Source organism: Jaculus jaculus, chromosome 1 (assembly GCF_020740685.1).
Source record: "Jaculus jaculus isolate mJacJac1 chromosome 1, mJacJac1.mat.Y.cur, whole genome shotgun sequence".
NCBI classification, from domain to species: domain Eukaryota; kingdom Metazoa; phylum Chordata; class Mammalia; order Rodentia; family Dipodidae; genus Jaculus; species Jaculus jaculus.
Genome location: NC_059102.1, coordinates 89,319,045 through 89,339,629, shown reverse-complemented (window position 1 = coordinate 89,339,629; position 20,585 = coordinate 89,319,045). Strand labels below are relative to the sequence as shown.

Sequence of the window (20,585 nt, the reverse complement as noted above, 5' to 3'; positions counted from 1 at the left end):
AGGCTTTTGGGCTCCATGTGGTGTATTTTTATTCTCCCCACTTTACCTTCCTTAACTTACCCTCCAGGTTTCTTGCTTCCACAAACCTTTGTAAGATCTGAATAAAATATAGCATTTTAAAAATCATTTTCTTAAATCTGGAATTGCCAATTCTTTGGTTAGTTTTCAGATATGAACTCAGGGATTGGGGGTCCAGAAAGCATCACAGAACTCCAATCTCCTGTTACACTACCTCTGTCTCCCAAGTGCTTGAATTAAAGACGTGTACCACCACATCTAGTTTCCATGGCTATTTTCAAGAAAAGAACTAATTCCTCATTTTTCTCATCAGTAAAACAAAGTTCTTAGTTCAAAGTTAAATATTCACATTTACTAACTATAATTTAATCATTCCTGTAGTAATCTGTGGTCCTACTTCCTTTCTCCATATGTAATGTTCATGAGTAGCTTTTGGCATGCAGTACCTGCTCTCTTGCTCACTGGTGATCATTCCTTTTGAGCAATGTTCTCTTCTCTAATAATGGAGCTTGGTTAACTGCTCAGTGAAGATGCCTATCTTACATTACCCAAAGAGCGGGCACAGGATTGGGGATCTCTGAATTACAAGTAGAGGATGAAAGGACAACAGATGACTGGATATGATCTATCCTAGTGGCTGAGATATTGTATTAGCATCTACTTTCAGGATTACTGAACCATCTGTGTGTCTGCTTCCTTCTCAAGACCAGCCTTTAAGCTCTGTGTTTAAGTCTATGGGCTTCTATCTTTCTAATACCTTCTTTATTTTAATGAGTCAGATGTTATTTGTGTGCATGCAAAAAGCATCATGAAAAGATTGAGTACAAAGCTAGGTGCTGCACAGCGAACTAGCTAGGTGCTGCACAGTGACCTTGACCTGTATAGGAGCACACCTGTGGTGGTGCATGCCCTTGGGAGGCTGAGAAAGGATGAAGAGTTTAAGTACCACAAACAAAAGAGTACAAAAGGCCCTTTAGACACTCCTTTAGGAGAGATGGGCTAAATGAAATCTCAGACTCCCACAGCAAGAAGTAACCAAGTTGACTCTGATGCTAATGATAGTAATTATTGAGAGCTCAGTATTTGTTGTGCTTTATACATTAATTTGTTTAATCTTGACAATAATACTACTTGGTAAGTACTGAGATCCTTATTTTATAGATGAGAAAGCATTTTTGAAAGGAGAGATTGCTATTAGGCAATACAGCTAATATGTGGGAGTAATAAAATTTAAATATAGGTCCCTGCTATTCCAAAGCCTTATCATCCTCAGATAAGTACAGCCACCAGTAATAGAGCTTAAAACAAGAACAAAACCATGTCTTTTTATTTTGACAGATATGCATTATTTCAGAAAATACACTGGAAATGAACATTGGTCAGCTTTCCACATGCTTAATTAAGAAATAAATGCTTTGCAAAAATGAGTAGATATTTTCATCTACAATTAAAATGGAAAGGACATTTTTTCAATCTGTAAATACTGCTTATTTATCATTTCTTGACAGCATTGTTCATTTTCAGTAGGCCTAGTTAACCTCCTAAAATTGGCTTCCACTGATGTAATCACAAAAAGGCAACCCCTGTTGCATAAAATTGGCACCTTCAAATGGAAATGACCACTTAACTGTGATGGAAAAAACAAAACAGAAAAGCAGCAAACAAAAGTCAGGAAGACAGTAGGGCTTATCAAGTAGCAGAATTTGGTGATGCAATCACAGAATTTAATCTCTAATAAGTCCAGACAAGGCTTCAAGAGATATAACCGAAGTCTCCTAAGCTTAAATCCCCCTAACTCACCTCTAGGACCCCATCAGAGTCTGAAGAAAGGCTAGCTTCATGTTTGGACACGATGACAGCGAGGCTGCTTAAGGCTAATAGTGCATTGCCTTTGACCACTGGGCTCTCCCTGTTATAAAAGAAAAAGATTCCAGGAGAAGACTTCAGGACATTAACCAGAAAAGAAAGGACTATTATTGGAGGGCAGGCAAGGTTAAAAAGCACTTCCATTCCTGCACAGAGCCCATTAAAAATACAGGTCTGGGGCTGGAGAGATGGCTCAGCAGTTAAAGTGCTTATCTACAAAACTTAACAACATGAGTTTAATTCCCTAGAACCACATAAAGCCAGATGCACAAAGTGGCACATGCATCTGGAGTTTGCGTGCAGGGGATAGAGGGCCTGGCATGCCCATTTTCTCAAACTCTCTGTGCTGCCAAGCATGGTGGCACATGTCTTTAATCCAAGCACCTGGGAAGCAGAGCTAGGAGGATCACTGTATGAGGCCATCCAAAGACTATATAGTGAATTCCAGGTCAGTCTGGGCTACATCGAGACCCCACCTTGAAAAACCAAAAAGAAAAAAAGCACATATGTTTATTCCTAGATGCCAGTAATGGCTGTGGTGATATTTTAACATTCTTTACCAATGTATAATTGGTGTGACTTTGTGTAAATTAAAAATTCCAAACTCATATTTCTTTGCTTTTCCTTTTGTTTTTTTGAGATAGGGTCTCATTCTAGCCCATGCTGAGCTGGAATTCACTATGTAGTCTCAGAGTGGCCTCGCACTCATGTCTATCCTCCTACTTCTGCTTCCCAAGTGCCGGGACTAAAAGTATGTGCCACCACATCTGGATCATGCTCATATTTCTAAGTTCCTTCTTCCTAAATTTTTTTTTCCAAGGTAGGGTCTCACTCTAGTCCAGGCTGACCTGGAACTCACTCTGTAGTCCCAAGGTGGCCTTGAACTCACAGTCATCTTCTTACTTTTGCCTCCCTAGTGCTGGGATTAAAGACATGCACCACCACGCATAGTCTCTTCTTGACATTTTTGACCCACCACCTGATGTAACATCTCACAACCTATCATCTTCTGTGTCATCTTTAGTCAATTTAGATTTATTCACATCCTGCAAACATAACCAAGTGAATAACCATGTGAATATAACACATAACCATGTGAATGAGCACAGCAGAACAGGATGGACTTTGGCTCTTCTCTTTATCCGAGGTAGGGTGTAGGGTCTCGCTGTAGCCCAGGCTGATCTGGAATTCACTATGTAGTCTCAGGGTGGCCTCGAACTCATGGCGATCCTCCTACCTCTTCTTCCCAAGTGCTGGGATTAAAGGTGCGCGCTACCACACCTGGCTTGGACCCTGCTTCTTATGAAGAGGGTCAGACAGCACATGTCACCTCCAGCTAACAAAAAGCAGCTTTCCTCAGACATAATTACCCCCATCTTTTTCTCCTAGCATACTGAATCCAGAAACCTCAGAGCCAACCCTCTAATGAGATCCCAGGTAAGATAGAGGAAAAACAACCTCATTTGAGACTATTTGAATTCAGAGTTGTCTTGCTGCACCATCCAAATGATAGTTTTCTTTTTCTTTTCACCACACCTAGCCACAAATGAGAGTTTTCTAATATTAACGATAAAAAAACATTTTATTTGTGTGATCATTAATTCTGATTGCAACCAGTGCAGTGCTAGAACCAACCCAGCGGCTAAGGAGGATTTCAGTCCTATTCCCATGCAAGCCTAATATCTACCTCCAGATCATAGGCACAGCTAAACAAGTGAGTCAGTGAGTGCTAAGAGGCTACTATGAACATGTAATTCTTATATTTTTGCCCTTGGTTCATAACAAAGGGAGTCTAGGCATCAGATCCCTCCATTTACTAATTCATCTACCTCTTTGTCTTCCTCCCACTTAGGATACTTCAGTTGATGACCTGCTCTGCACACTTGCTCATTTGTCACTACTGCTCAATTTCACCTTCTATGAGGTTTGCCATAAGTTAATATGACATCAACTTTCACATTGGGGACCAAGGGGAGAGAAAAGTGGAAGGGCTTCTGACCACTTACATAGATAGCTCTAACCTATTTTTGGATTAAAAAGCACAATAAAACACCATGACACAAGGAAGGGTTTAAGACTTAAAATCACTTAAGAAAAACAAAACTAAAACTAAATATTTAATTCCTTATACAGGTTGAGCAATGATGCTCAAATGGTTTCAGATTAATAGCACTTTAGATTTGGAACTATGAAATTGAAGATGCTCAATTGTTAAAGTCTATGCAAATATTTTAAAATGAGAAAAATACCAAAATGTGAAATGCTTCTGGCTCCAAGAATTTTGAATAAGGAAATTATATAGGTTAAGCACTCCCTTTAATTGTGAATATCATTAAGGCCTTTCTTGCTACAAAATGATCATAAATCTCTAAGGTTGGATTTTTAAAAATTTTAAATTCTCAGTAATATTAGAATTAGTTGCCTTGTTTTATCACCATGAAGAAAACAGTCACCCAAAAGTACATATTAAACTTCTTTAAAGGATCTTACATGAGATGACATAAATATTTTTTAATTTCAATATTCCAAAAGAGAATTTAGCTTCAATTTTCTTTATTTTTAAAAACGTTTTATTTTATTTTAGTTATTTATTTGACAAAGAAAGAGGGGGAGAGAGAGAGAGAATGGGTGTGCCAGGGCCTCTAGCCATCACAAACAAACTCCAGACACGTGTGTCCCCTTGTGAATCTGGCTAACGTGGGTGCTGGGGATTTGAACCTGGGTCCTTTGGCTTTGCAGGCAAATGCCTTAACAGCTAAGCCATCCCTACAGCCCAATTCTCTTTATTTTTGCTTATGCATGTATACGTATATATGATGTGGTATGTGTGTGGTGTACCTACATGTAGGAGCCCTTGGGGTGCCCCATAAGCTCGCCTGATGTGGCATAAGTAGAACATGTGGTGAATCACTCCATCACTCCTCCTCCTGGTTTTGTTAGAAGACTGAGTCTCCTTTTACTAATTCCAGGGCTTGTGGGGCTCTAAAGATTCTCAGTTCTTTGCTCCCCTAAGGAATTAGCATGCATTGCCAGGTCCAGCTATTTTACATAAGATCAGGAGATTTGAACTGGGGCAGTCTCAGGCCCCCTAAGGCCCTTATGCTTGGGCAGGAAGTGCACTTAACTGTTGTGCCATCTCTCTAGTTCCAGCTCCAATTTTAAAACATCATTTGGAGAAAAATATTTCAAGCCACTGGTGATTAGATCTTTGGCTCTAGGCTGAATGTACATTTGGACATTCATCTTTAAACTGAAACTTTTCCACTGTTTACCTAAAGTATCCATATATCAAGCTACATGCTTTACAAAGGTACCATGGCCAGAGCTGTTACTTATCTTTACATGCCCAGAACAGTGAGTCAGGGACAGATGGCACTCAATACACATTTAGTGACACAGATTGCAGGAGGAGCTGGCCAGTGGAAATCTACAACTGCTGCAGCAGACACTCATCCCCTTGTTACTCAAATAACTATCCTCTACCAGCCCAACAGCAGTGACTAATTTGCATAATAACATGCCAGCATCAGTACAGTCTTTATCTAGGCAACACCACTGACATTTTAATTAAATTGTCCTTTGGAACAAACTGATGCCATTAACCTAATTAAAAAGCACAAAGAAAGATGAACTTCAGTGATGCTTTCTGAGGGAGAAAGTATTACATTACATATTAGCAATGTGACCTAATCATTTGGGGATTTTTGTCACTGGGTTCAAATCTATTTAATTAATAACAATAAAAACAATTTCCCATCAATCATCAGGCTTATCAGTGTTTTGATTCTCCCTTATCCTAACCCTGTTTCTTGAAAACAGGCTCCAATGAATAAATCAGTTTAACTGCATTTATTTCTTGCCTTTAACATATGACTGCAAACAAAACAAACCCCCTTCCTGGTCCCATACAGCCTGAGCCAATCATGACCTAAGAACCAAAAGCTAAGTTGTTAAAGGGTTGGAGATCATCACCTGGTTGCAGAAAGCCAGTGGGCAGAATCAAGGAAAGCAAGGCAGCAATTTTTTTCCCCTTGCTCGATCACTGACCTCTCAGCCTTTGGACCTTAAATATATCTCCTGTTTTCTTCTGATCACACTTAGCATTATCGTCATGATTACATTAATAAAGTGAGCTCAGAAAACAATTTGAGATTCTTCACAACACTGTAAGAACATGAATTACTTTTCTCCATACCACTGAGAAAATGAACACATTCACTTTAAGTATTAGTCACAAAGGGATGCTTTGCAAACCTTAGAAGTTATGTTGAAGTAATACTTTAGGATGGTGAGTGCAAAAGTTACTAGAGAGGCAAAATTATAGTTTGTTTTCACAGAAAGCTGCTAGTTTCTTCATCATTCAAGCGTTTTGCTGCAAATACCAGAGCACTGTTTTTACCAGGACATTAGGAGTCTATATAATGGGACAAACTATAAAAGGTAAAATTCAAAGACAGCTCCCCCCTCACCTCCACATGTCCTTCCCTCCAATATGCAGCTGAGTGAACGGGTTCCTACAGTAGCCTTTCTGCATGTGCATTAACAGAACTGGGAACTGGGAGGATTGCAGGTTCACCTTCTCTCTATTCAGAAGGCAGGTGGCTAAATGGGAACGTGTGCTGACATCAGACTTCATAGGTATGCTGCTGATTTCCTTTTGATTGTTTTTGCTTTTGCTAAAGCTAAATCTATTTTGTGACAGAAGATCCTAGAATGTCCTAGTATATGATGAGTCCATAATACTGCAATTAAAATATTTCTTTAGAATATGGACTTTTAGTTCATATAAAATCCTCAAGATCAGAGGTATGTCTATGTTATGTAGAGGCCAAGAAGAAATGGCAACAGTTTAGGTGACAGTGGAAGGAAGAGTAAATGTAACTGACATGTAATTGACTACCAGGAAGATTCCTCAGGTTGTCAACAAAGGAGGCTGAAATGAGTGTTCCAGCAAGTTCATTAGTGTCTAATTTCCATAGTCAGCTTTGGCTTAAGGAAAATAAAGAGCCTCAAGGTACTAGCAATCAAGTAATTTTTATGAAAAAAAACCATAAGAATATGATTGAAATGGCCTTTTAACTGGGTCTCTACATTAGTGCTTCATATATAAAATGCAATTATTTTTTAGCTTATAAAGTGTCAGTACTGAAGCCAATGAGGTTTATCCAAAGCATGTTTACTGCTAATTAAAATCCAATTTTTAGATGCATTAGACCCAGTAACAAAGAGGAAGTAAAAGGAAGCCCTATTTTTAAATAATTTTTTGTTTATTTTTATTTATTAATTTGAGAGAGACAGAGAGAGAGAAAGAGAGAAAGAATGGGCACGCCAGGGCCTCCAGCCACTACAAATGAACTCCAGATGCATGCGCCGCGCCCCCTTGTGCATCTGGCTAATGTGGGTCCTGGGGAATTGAGCCTCAAACCAGGGTCCTTAGGCTTCATAGGCAAGCACTAACCACTAAGCCATCTCTCCAGCCCAGAAGCCCTATTTTTTTTTTTTTTTTTGCTGCTTTGCAGTTGAGGTTTAATGATCTATAAGTAGACTCAACATAACTCACATTTTCAAAGATTCATTGCTTCACTTTTGAACTAAATTATATTCCTTTAAATTTAAGCCCAAGTACATGGCATTTTGTTAGGTGCTTTAACCTGACTGTCTCCTGACAGAAAGCTATGATTTTGTACCAATCCTGTATTTGCAAAGACATGTAGTAAGAAATAACATATGTAGAAAAAGTACCAATGGAATTTTTTAAATAAACAATCAAAAATACTTTACAACCCTTAAAGTTATGAAAAGCCCTAAAAGAAGAAGCAGATGTATCTGCCAGGAAATAAAAGGTTTGTAAATCTTTGCTAAGAGAATAAATGACTTACTTTGCAGCTATCTTGGTGATTTCATCAGTCAGCATGTCTCGGACCCTGCAATAAAGACAGACAGAAGCAATGAGTTTATGGAAGAACAATGATTCCATCCACTCTCTTATTTACCTGTTAATAAAGATGGACAGTGACTATGAGTCTATGAAAGATTAATGACTCCATGTGCTCTCTTATTCATCTATTAAGAATTTCCAATGACATCTCTGGATATTAAAACTATAAGCGGCAAACCTTAGTGCAAGGGGAAAGGTTTTTAATAAGAACATTACTTAAAAAAAATCAGCTTCATTTCCCTATTTCTTGGACCACTAGAGATTGGGAAGAGATAAATATAGTCCGGGAGAGATGTGCAGGCAGTACTGAGATGGCAGGTATATAGTGATTACATTACTCTCTTCTACGGACTGAAAAGGTGTCCGTCCCCCAATTCACATTGGAATCCCAAACCCAATAAGGTAGACAAAAGGGGTGAATGTTCTTACAAGAATAGGTACAACAAAGTTTGCTTACTCTTTTTGCCCTCATGTGAGGATACAACAGGAAGATGGTCATCTGCAAGCCAGGATATGAGCCTTAACCAGATACCAGATATGCTTACTACCAGATCCCTGGTTCTCTGACTGTCTTTTATGCCACCTAGCTCACTATGACTATCATATCCTCCATTTTTGTTTTGCATGAGAGTTTATCAAACAATTATTTACTATTTCCAAACTAAATGAAAGTCACTGTATGTGTATATAAAATACAATTTCAATCTTTGGCTTTAAACCTATACTAAAGCCAAAAGAATGTAACTATACTTGTAGCTTGAAAACCTCATGTGCTCAGTTCAAATATTCATAAACATGTGACATCTTTTCCAATACAGATCTGAGAAAAGGTGAAAGTGTCTGCCACATTTATAGCTTTTTAGAAGGATCATTTCAATTTTCTAACTCCAGTTTTAATAAATATAAGTTCTAATATTCAAATATAAAGTGCATTTATATTCACAATGTTTGCATTTGACACATATAAAATCTTATGAGATCCAACACTCCTTGCAAATGTCATTCTTTTAAAAATATTTTTATTCATTTACTTGCAAACAGACAGGGATAAAGAGAAGACAGGCAGAGACAAAGGTTATGCCAAGACCTCCAGCCACTGCAAACAAACTCCAGATGCATGTGCTTCTTTGTGCATCTGGCTTTATGTGAGTACTGGGGAATCGAACCTGGCTCATTAGGTTTCGTAAGCAAGCACCTTAACTGTTGGGATATCTCTCCAGCCCCCAAATGTCATTCTTTTTTAAAAAAAATATTTATTTGAGAGAAAGAGGCAGAGAAGGAATGGGCACATCATAGCCTCCAGCCACTGCAAATGAACTCTAGACACATGTGTCACCTTAGGCATCTGGCTCACATGGCTCCTGGGGAAGCTCCTTAACCACTAAACAATCTCTCCAGCCGAGAGTGCCATTCTTTTTTTTTTTTTTTTTTTTTTGAGAATGTCATTCTTAAGAGCCAAGTTTATCAGGTTGAGGCTGAGGCTAGTTGCTCCTATAGACCATAAACATTTATTTTTAAAAAAAGTTTCCAATAAATTTATCTAAAATAAACTCTATAATTTCTCCTTTCTTAAATTGAGCATACTGTACTCACTATAATCTTTCATTCTTCACTGTGGGGCAATTACAAATGATGAGCTGGGACTGGGGATATGGCTTAGCAGTTAAAGGTACTTGCTTGCCAAGCCTGCAAGCCTGAGTTCAATTCCCTAGTACTCACATAAAGCCAGACATGCCACCGATGCATGTGACGTTTATTTGTGGAGGTATAAGGTCCTGACATGCCCATATTCACTCTCTCTTTCTCTCAAACCAATAAATATTAAACATACACACAGACACACAACACATACACACCAAAGTGACAACCTGTGTACACTGTCACCAGACCTTTCACTGTGTACCAGAGCTCCCTCTCTGATCCCCTCTCACTGTTCTGTCACCAACTTTTCCTTCTTTGCTTGCATTATTTCCTTTACCAGGTGAAAATGATGTATCTATTCTCTTAAGAAAAGGAAAAGGAGCTAGAGATGGATCAGTTACTAAAGTGCTTGTTGCAAAAGCATTAGGGAAGAGTTCAGATCCCCAGCAACCACTATGGAAGCAGGACATGGAAGCACATGCTTGTATTAGCAATAGTGGGGACAGGAGGACAGCAGGTTCCTAGGGGCTTGCTGGGTAGCTAGTCTAGCCAAATCAGTGAGCTTCGGGTATAGTGACAGACTCTCTATAAAAAATAAGGTGGAGAGTGATTGAGAAAGAGACCTGATGAAAGAAACTCAATGCTGACATCTGGCCTCCACACAAACCTTTGCATGCATATTTGTACACATATGCAAATACACATTCAAACACACACTACATACATATTCACACAAAAGGCAAAAGGCCCTTCAATTTCTGACCCATTTCTTTGCCTTCTTACAAATCAAAACTTCCTTAGAGTAACATTATCTATACCTGACTCTAGTTCATTTCCTTCTACTCCTTCTAAGCTCTTCTATATTCTGGCGTTTATCACTCCAAGTCATGGTCATCAATGGCTTTCAAGAGGACAAATCTCATGCTTAATTTCCAGCCTCTAACATTAGCAAGAGATATAATTGGGGCTCCTTTTGTGCCATATGTTCTTTCCTTATCCTTAGAGATGCCACCATCTCCATTCTCATCCTGTGTCTGCTCATGAGTTTTCTGACCACTTTATTGGTTCCCTTTCAGTGTCTTTGCTTTTAAAAGCTTAAGCGTTCCAGTGATAGAGCCTCTGAAAATTTCTTTCTTTACTCCATCCCTATGTGATTTCATCCAGTATCATGACTTAAATGCAACCAATATGCTGGTGACTGCAAAACTTCTATTTCCAGCACTGGTCTCTCCCTAGAACTCAGTCATCAACCTACTTTATGTCCCTAGTTGGAGATGTAATTATGTATCTCAGACCTATCAAATGTAAAATTCCATCCTTTCCCTTATGCTAACCTTCTATTGTCTTTGCTATATTGGTATATGGGAGGTCCATTCTTTCAGTTAGAGTCAAGCTCTTATAGTTATCCTGATTTCCATCTTTCTCTCTTATTTTCCACTTAAAAACCTATAGAATATGCTTTCAAAATAGATTCAAAGTCTAGTTACTTCCCATTGATCCTACTACTAACATCTAGTTCAAACCTATTTCCTCCAAGATCTGTTTTCACCATACTATATACAGCACTCCTTCCAAATGAGTCACATCCACTAATATTTTCCCCATGTCAAAAAGTCCTCTTCAGGAGCCGGAAGTGGTGGCACACGCCTTTAATCCCAGCACTAGAGAGGCAGAGGTAGGAGGACTGCTGTGAGTTTGAGGCCACCCTGAGACTACATAGTTAATTCCAGGTCAGCCTGGGCCACAGTGTGAAACCCTACCTCAAAAAACCAAACAAAAAAAAAAGTCTTCAAATCAACAAAGGCCATCCATAATCTGGTATCTGAAACTTTACCAAGTTGACAAGTATTTCTGTTCTGTCCATACCACACTGGCTCTCTTTCAAAGTACATGCCTGGACCATTCGATTTTTTGTTTTCTTTGGACTGTTTTCCCCGGTCCTCAGTTTGGCTCATTCCATCACTTCATTTGGGTCTCATTCCAAGGCCATGTTATTAAACAAGCTCTTCAAGATGGCTTACATAAACAGTAAACAGCATCTTCTTCTCATCCTATTCATTTTTCTCCTCTCTCTGTCCTATTTTAGTTTTCTTCCAGTAATCAAAATCTGTCCCATTCATTTGTTTATCTACTTACTAACAGTTAGGTGTTAATAAGCCCCGGGGGGGGGGGGGGGAGAGCTCAGAACTGTTCTGTGCTCAGAACAATGCATAGCACACAGCACACACTCAATAAATATATGTTTAGATAATAAAAATAAGAAATTTCTTTGGGTTTGAGATTGTGCTCCAATTAAGTGAAATTGCTAAAGAGCTTGTCAGTTTACCTGTGTAGTTCTTAATACCCTAAAGTACCATCTATGCTATTCTCTCTGAGTCCCCCCCTCTCTCTGTCTCTCTCTCTCTCTGTCCCTCTTTCTCTCTGTCCTCTCTATCTCTCTCTCTGCCCTTCCCCATCTCTCTCATACACACACAGCTTTTGAGTTTCATCAAAGACTTACATTCATAGGTCTCTCTCTTTATCTTGGAGAATACAGAAATTATACCACTACCATCAAATTATCACTTTCAGAAGATAAAATTAAAACCAAGTATCAAAACAAAACAGCAAACAGACAGCGAAACCCAAATTCTTATTCTTTAAGTTTTTTTGTCACATTACTATTATTTTTATGAATATAGAAAATGTAACAGAACATAATTCATTAAACATATAAACAAAGATTTGGCTTTTCTATAATCAATTTTTGGTAATTTTTATTTAAGCCACCCATGGCAAAAAATAAAGCTATTTAGTCATGGGTACTTCTTTAAATTTAAGTTGCTGCAACAATTAATCTAATAAAATATTCTTCCCAAACTATGTAACAATTTAAATTGCTTTTAGTGTGCCAGCCCTCATACATGTCCTAGGTAACATAGTAGGAATAACCCAGGATGTATCTGCCATAGTAATATTAAAGGCCTGACAAAGTAAAATTTCCTCCAATAATGCAAACACCGGAGAGATGGAGTAATTCTTGACTAAAGGTGAGGTAGGATAGCAATGAATTAAGTGAGGAAAACAGAATTTTGATTCAAAGGCAGATAAAATAATCGGTTACAAGAAAGATAAGAGGGGAATCAAAGTAATTTCCACATTGCATTAGGAAAAGCATGTATAACATATATCTAGTTGACCATCTGTACCCACATCTATGTGTTACATCTGTGTACTTAACCAAATGCATTGTGTCTGGACTAAATATGTACAGGTTTTTACTTGTCATTTTCTTAAACAGCACAGGAGATTAGAGAGAGAGAGAGAGAGAGAGAGAGAGGGGTAGGTAGGTAGGTAGATAGATAGATAGATAGATAGATAGATAGATGATAGATAGATAGATTTTTTCATTTGTACTAATATAAGGTATCATAAGTAGCCTACAGGTGATTTAAAATAAGTATGAGGGTTTTAGAGAGATGGCTAAGTGGCTAAGGTACACCCTACAAAGCCTAAGGACCTGAGTTCAATTCCCCAGTAGTCATGTAAAGCCAGATGAACTAAGTGGTACATGCATCTGGAGTTTGTTTGCTGTGGCAGGATGCCCTGGTGTGCCCACACTCATTCTCTGTGTCTGCTTCTTTCTCTCTTTCTCTTAATAAGTAAGTAGGAGATTATGCATGGGTTACATGCAAACACTATACCATTTTATATAAGCAACATGAGCATGAGTGGATTTTGTTATCTCAGAGAATCCTGGAACCTTGTGGATAGTGAGGGATGAAGTATGACTACACATATATGTGTGTATATATGATTCATGAAAATAGTGCTTCTTATTATAACTAGAAACAAGGCGAAAATACACCTCTCAGCTATTCTGGTGTTTCCCCTCATGTTCATCCAGAAGGTAAAGCTGCCAACATGAAGCCTGTGAGGGAGCCGCTGTCCCCTTGCTGCTCACTTGCTGTGACAACAGCGGGTAGCAGAAGGCCCTGCCTTACCAGAGCCAGGCCGTGCTCCTTTTGCACTGCACTTCCTCAGCTCCTTCTTTTCCGTGCTTCAGCTGCAGCTCCAGCTCTCCCATTCTTCCCTGAAAACCACATAGCAGAATCAGCATGCAAACTCATTGTCAGAAAATTCCTCTAGGAAACAGATCCTTCCCCAGTTGGCCTTAACTGTCTGCAGTGGAGTATTTGATCAAGATTGAGGATCAGTAAGGAAAAAGTCTCATCACAATTCAGGGATTTCCACATTCACTGGAAGTATGCTCTAAATAGGTTGTAGGTTTGACCAATTTAGTGAGAGAATTTCGTGAGAATACCACTTTAGGAGGACTTTTGCAGCAGATTTGAATTTCATAGACCTGTTTCAACAATCCCTTACATGGTAATGAGTTGTCTTGTCAGTAACTGTTGATTTTAACTATACTAACATTGACGTCTGAGTACCAGAATTACAGCAGATGAGAATGTAACAATTAAGATGGGGGTAATATGTAACAAAAGTTTTCCAGCAACATTATATTTCCATTTCTTAAATGAACTTATAAAAATAGATACTATAGTTAGGAAGTTCAATTATGTAATATCAACATGGCCAAGACTAACTTCAAGTATTAGCCTTTGCATCTGTATACTCAATGTTAATGTAATCAGATCTTTCCCCTTTTCTCCACCAATCATATTGTTTTGAAAAAGACTGCAGATGTCCTATAAATCTTGGTTGGCCATAGTCATAAGGTGGTTTACATTCTCACAAGGAATTTGTTCTGTTTATTTCACATCTTCAGGAACACCTGGAACTGTCACCCCTCAAGTGTGTATGAAATAGTACCTACCATGTTTTGAATTTTATTTCTGTTTACTAATGGGATAGAGAAAACTTTTACATGTTTATTAACTTTAATTTCCTATGCTGTCTTGCTTTCAATGACTTGCCATTTTCCTTTTTGATTGCCTAGAATTTGAAGGTTTTCTCTTAGGAGCAAAGATGATGAAATATAAGATATTGGTGTTAATATATAACAGTTATACTGTCTCCTAGAAAGTAAAGTAAAAATGGAAAATAATTTTTATTGCTTGTTATTTAAAAAAAATTTCACTTATTTATTTATGAGAAAGAGAGAATGGGCAAGCCCGGGCCTCTAGGCCCTTTAAACAAACTTCAGATGTGTGTGCTACCTTGTGCATCTGGCTTTATGTGGGTACTGGAGAACTGAACCTAGGTCCTTAGACTTTGCAGGCAAGTGACTTAACCACTGAGGCATCTCTCCATCTCCTTGCCTATTACTTTCACTTCTTAAATTATATCTGTCTTCTAAAACACATGTAAAATTCCTTTCAAAAAATATTTTGTAAATAACACAAAAATGTATGCCTTAGAAAGACAAAGAAAGGACAAACCAATTTGATTAAAGGGAAATTGCTCAGGAAAACATTTAACATTTTATACTAAAAGATTTAAGATTAAGAAATAGTCAATATTCAGAAAGATTGTAAAAAAAATGTTAACCATATGTTGCTAAACAGACCGAGTTGGTTGAACCTGCTGACTGAGCCTGGAAATTCAGGCTGTGTTCGTGAATGTTTCAGTGCCTCAGACAAATGTGTATTTAAGTTAACTTATGTAAAATACAAGTCTTGAAACAAATGGCTGTTTATTTTTATACTATTTCAGAATCTTCTGAAAATAAATTTTGACTATTTAAAAAAATGCAACAAAAAGTAAAAAAGTTAAAATCAGTTGGGAAATAAACAAAACACAAGAAAGCTAGAATTTATGCAGCTTCTTGAGACAACTAATTTTCTAATCTTTTAGCATAAAGCCAGAAAAGAAAACATTCTACTGTGACTGAGTACTTTTGCATTATTTTCTTTCTCAGAATTTGTATTCCTTTCTATCCTTCCTACTGGAATGCTTCCACAACTCCTAGACTGGTCATCCAGATACACTTGGCCTTACAGTTCTCGGCCTGTTGATAATAGAGAGATCTAGTAGTGTTCATGTGGATATCTCTGCATTTGGTTAGGGTTGGAAAATACTGTAAGAAAACAAACTGAAATGGTCACCTAAACTGAGAGTCTTAGATTGCAAATAGAGTCCCTCTTTATCTCTTTAATCTATATAATAAAAAGCTTGACGATTACAGTGAACAATGTTATATAGTTCCTTAGGCATTAAAACAAAGCAACAGAGGCTTGGGATGTAGCTCAGTGCTCAAGCAGGAGGAAGGGAGGGAAGAAGAGATAAAGGGAGAGAGGAATTGATCTGTCTGTTTAATGCTAGAAAATATGCCCAGCACCAGATCCAAGTAACTGTAACTCTTGTACAAAAGCATCCTCCAGATAGAAGTTCTTGATATAAACATGGCATCCCAAAGTCATTTCAGCTCTTTGAAGAATCCATCAACCTAAGTAAGAACTTGCTCATGAGTTAAAGCACATCCATGTCCTCTCAACTGGCAGTGGATAGCCTATACAGTACATTCCTGTATCTTCAAGTCTTTCTTGTTAGGGTGTAGACTTTCAATTCCATTTCTTTTGTCATCAATTTTAATGTAACTGGACTTAGAAATCTGAAGCAAAGATATCTTAAGTGATAAGTAAACAAATGTATATATCACTAACCATAGAAAATGACTGATCTGAACTACAAAAATTAACAGGCTCTTCATACAAAGATTGGTGCTTTAAAATATCAGAGAAACTTGCATTATTTATGATCATAACTAATGATGGTGTTGAGAAACATACAACATAGTAGAGAAGGCCAAGCCTCTGAGTCAGACCAATCCAGGTTGAAGTTCTCATTATTTCCAGTACTGACTTGGGTTTGACCTGTTTGCTTTTCTTTCTTAGCTCACCCTGCTTCTCCACATATGGGTTCAGTAACATACATTTAATGGGCTTCTGTAAATATTAACTGAATAACAGTTTAAGTGTAGTTTACACAATAGCCCAGTTCTTATGAGAAAAAGTGTAGTTTTTTAAAATCAACTGCAAGTAATTTGCAAGAATTATATCATAATCCTCAAGTTAGCTTTTCTTATAGTAAGAACAAAGCAAGACTCCCTGCTTGCTCCACAAGAGGAGTTAATTCCCTTCTCTAGGTGTTGGCAGTATTTTGGTTTTTCCCTTCTTTTACTAAAGCACCCAGGATGTTGTAGTGAAATGGGTAGCTCACCAGACTGAGAGATCCCTGGCTGGAAGAGGTACTTCATTTCCCACACATTCAGCATGAAGCTGGACCAAAAAAAAAAAAAAAAAAAAAAAAAACCACTAAAAAATCCTAGCTAGGGGCTGGAGAGATGGCTTAGTGGTTAAGCGCTTGCCTGTGAAGCCTAAGGACCCCGGTTCGAGGCTCGGTTCCCCAGGTCCCACGTTAGCCAGATGCACAAGGGGGCGCACACGTCTGGAGTTCATTTGCAGAGGCTGGAGGCCCTGGCATGCCCATTCTCTCTCTCTCCCTCTATCTGTCTTTCTCTCTGTGTCTGTCGCTCTCAAATAAATAATTAAAAAATAAAAATAAAAAAAAAATCCTAGCTACTGGGTACCAGAACACTGCAAAGTGACTGAGGGACGCATGGATGTTAAGAAGCATGCATTCTGACTTGCAGTCATTCATTCATCTTGAATAGAAATGACAATCGTCTAAGGGGTGTGTAATGAGGATACAAAAGTATATAGAGACAAGAGTAATTCATTCGTTCACTGGAAAATTTACTGAAAACACACGGAATGCCCAGACTACTGAAGAAACTGAGAAAAATAACAAAGAGCAATGGATTCCAGAAGAAATTTTGTGAAATGCAGATTACAGTGATTTTGGGGAACCATATGAAACAGTGCTGGTCAAGGTATAATTTTAGACTAAGCACATGAAAGCATCCAGCAGCCTGTTAGATGTGGAGACAGTTCGTTCCCTACTCTATTCTAATAAATCAGATATCTACAAATATTCAGTGTTTTATAAATTATGGGCTTAGTAAGTTCTGTTGCAGCCAATTTTTAATTTGATATGAGACCATCAATACCTAGTAACTCAGTCATTCTTAGTATACTCTCGCTTTCTCATTCTGTCTTACAGCAACCCACACAGCACAATTCTTTGTGGGATATATATATATATATATATATATATTTTTTTTTTTGTTTTGTTTTTGTTTTTCAAGGTAGGGTCTCACTCTAGCCCAGGCTGACCTAGCAATCACTCTGCAGTCCAGGCTAGCCTCAAAAAAAACTCACAGTAATCCTCCTACCTCTGCCGCCCAAGTGCTGGGATTAAAGGTATGTGCCACCACACCCCACAATTTTTAAACCCCATAAAACATTATTTAAGTCATATCAGATAATTTTTCTTTTTCTTTTTCAAGGAAAAGTGCTGCTGTAGCCCAGGCTGACCTGGAATTCACCACGTAGCCTCAGGGTAGCCGCAAACTCACAGGGCACAACCATGCCTGGATAGTTTTCTACCATATTTAACAAGGATTTAAAATGAGAAAAATAACTGAGCTAGTCATTTTCTTACACTATTGACTGTACATGTAGTCCTCAACTAAGAAAAATATTTGTAATTTTAAAAATATATAAACTGACACTTGTAATAATATTAAATTAAGTCAAACCAAATTGAGTGTATCTTATTTATTTAGTGGGCAGCTGGTGTGTGCCACACTGTGTCAGGTAGCAGAGATGACAGGGAAGGAAACACAGTTTCTGCCTTGAAGGAGCACAGATAACTTCAGTTCCCAGAAACATGACCATCATGATAAGCATTTCAAAAAGGGAAACAGATTCGGGTTAGGTGCTGTAGATGAGTGAGACTATGTGGCGATTATCTTTCTGTGATTGGGTAAGTTCACTGAGAATGATCTGTTCCAGGTTCAACCACTTTTCTTCAAATTCCATTGTGTCATTTTTTTTCTTACTGCTGTATAGAATTCCATTGTGTAGATATATCACATTTTAGTTATCCATTCTTCTAGTGATGGACATCTGGGTTGATTCCAGCTCTTGCTGACATATTCAGGAAGCATTTCGAGGACTAGACAATAGGGTGGGTAGGGAGGGCGGGGAGGGCAATGGAAGGGGTGGGGGACACAAATCAAGACCCCATGGCAGTGGTACCATAAAATCCTACATCCTAAAAGGTAGACCAAATGGTTGAACCTTCACCAGGCCCTTAGAGGAACACCTAAGCCACTGGAGAGGGTACAATGAAGGCTGACCTTAATCTTAATCTTCTAGAGCTTCTCTCCCCCCACTTCTCTCTCTCTCTAACTTTTTTTGTTGTTTGTTTTTGTTTCTGAGGTAGGGTCTCACTCTAGCCCAGGCTGACCTGGAATTCACTATGGAGTCTCAGGGTGGCCTTGAACTCATGGTGATCCTCCTATCTCTGCCTCCCAAGTGCTGGGATTAAAGGTGTGTGCCACCACGCCCGGCTCTCTCTTTTTTAATATTAGTTATCGTTATCTTTGTTCTCTTAGTGGGCTCTGACCTGTAACTCTCAGTACCAGCATGTGGCTATCATCCACAATGAGCTTTTTTTTTTTTGAGGTAGGGTCTTACTCCAGCCCAGGCTGACCTGGAATTCACTATGGAGTCTCTGGGTGGCCTCGAACTCACGGCAATCTTCCTATCTCTGCCTCCCAAGTGCTGGGATTAAAGGCATGCACCACCACGCCTGGCCACAATGAGCTTTTGATCAGAGAGACCTACAAGGTTTTCTGAAAGAAAGATTTCTGTCAGAGCACTTGATGACCCACCAAAAGTTGGTGGTAAGACCCTACTGCTGAAGACACCATATGCGGTTGACACATAAAATGGAATGTCATGGCTGGAAGCTGGAAGAGAGTCAGTCCCCAGACAGTCAGGACATTTAATACCAAAAGGTGCTACATGGGCGACTGGGGAAAAATGAGCAATATTGTCCAAGAACCTCATGGTCTAACCTACTAAGCAGCAAACAACCTGTTGTGATGCTCACACAAGTGCAACAGTGGCACACAGCCATGTTGGGAAACCAGCTGCTCTTGATTTGGCTACCTGATCCCCTCAGTGGAACAGGACCCATAGCTGGAGTCGGGAAACAAGTCAGAACCATATCCAAACATGAACCCACTCTCCATTATCAAGCTACCATCAATCATGGGCTAAAAGAGGGCCTACACCTATTAAATTCTCTATAAAAAAATAAGTGTTATCCCATTTATCTTGTGCTAACTTTATGCTCCGTTGGAGAATCTATTTCTCTTTTTCAGATAGACAGAGATCCTAAGGAGAAAACCACCCCATCATACCTCAAAAGGGCCCGGCTAAAACTAAGAATAACTGATGAAATAAGCAAGGGTACTTACTGTTTTCTTGGTGAACCTGGTACCAGCACAAGGGTGAAGGAGATCAACACAGAGAACAATCAACTCCTACCAAATCAGATACCCAGAGACACAGAGGCACCCAACAACTCATCACTGAAGCAGACCAAAAATGAACCCAACATGGCTCAGGGAAATTTTGTGGAAGAGGAGGCAGAAAGAATGTCAAAGCCACACACTGGGTCATGATATGCAGACATTTCTCCTACCCATAACTGTGGGCTAACTGCACAGTGCATGACCCATATACCTCAACTAGGAGGGGCTAGGGGGAGGGGGTAGGCCATGGATGAGCCTAACAATGGTACCAACTTGACTGTATTCACTGAGTACAAAACTTTTTTTTAAAGGGAAACAGAACTATCAAAGAAGTTCATATGATCCAGTGGGGAGTAAAGTAAGGTACACAGGTGCCTTTTCAGACACACTGGTCTCAAGAAGTGGACATTCAGTAGGCAAGCAGGTAATGCCAGGGACTGAGGCAGGAAGAACAGTGTGTTTGAGTGTCAAGAGTTTAGGATGAAGAGATAAGTTTCAAAAAAACAGAAATGCATCAAAACTGAAACATCACTGTCTGGTGGTAGGGGTAAGAGATAAGACTGGAGACGCTGGTACCTTAGGAAGCACAGAGATGTGTAGAGTCCCTGAGCTCAGTTTGTGAGGCACTTCATTTGAGGTGCTCTGGGGCATTCAGAGCACTCAGGACTGAGCAAAATACGAGGTCAAAGAGAATCTGGTTGAGAGACACAAATTAGTTTTAAGTATAAC

The 20,585-nt window shown here is 38.8% G+C and overlaps 1 protein-coding gene across 2 annotated transcripts in view; it reads right to left on the bottom strand.

Moving 5' to 3' along the window:
- The window catches only part of Focad (focadhesin), a 364,375-nt gene that overhangs the window by 56,780 nt on the left and 287,010 nt on the right, over positions 1 to 20,585 (bottom strand). For both annotated transcript variants that reach the window (XM_004658412.2, XM_045146459.1), the window contains 3 exons: positions 13,447 to 13,535; positions 7,764 to 7,808; positions 1,819 to 1,927 (listed from right to left, as the gene is read on the bottom strand). In XM_004658412.2, coding sequence (XP_004658469.1) covers positions 1,819 to 1,927; positions 7,764 to 7,808; positions 13,447 to 13,535 — 243 coding nt within the window. The remainder of the gene's footprint in view (positions 1 to 1,818; positions 1,928 to 7,763; positions 7,809 to 13,446; positions 13,536 to 20,585) is intronic.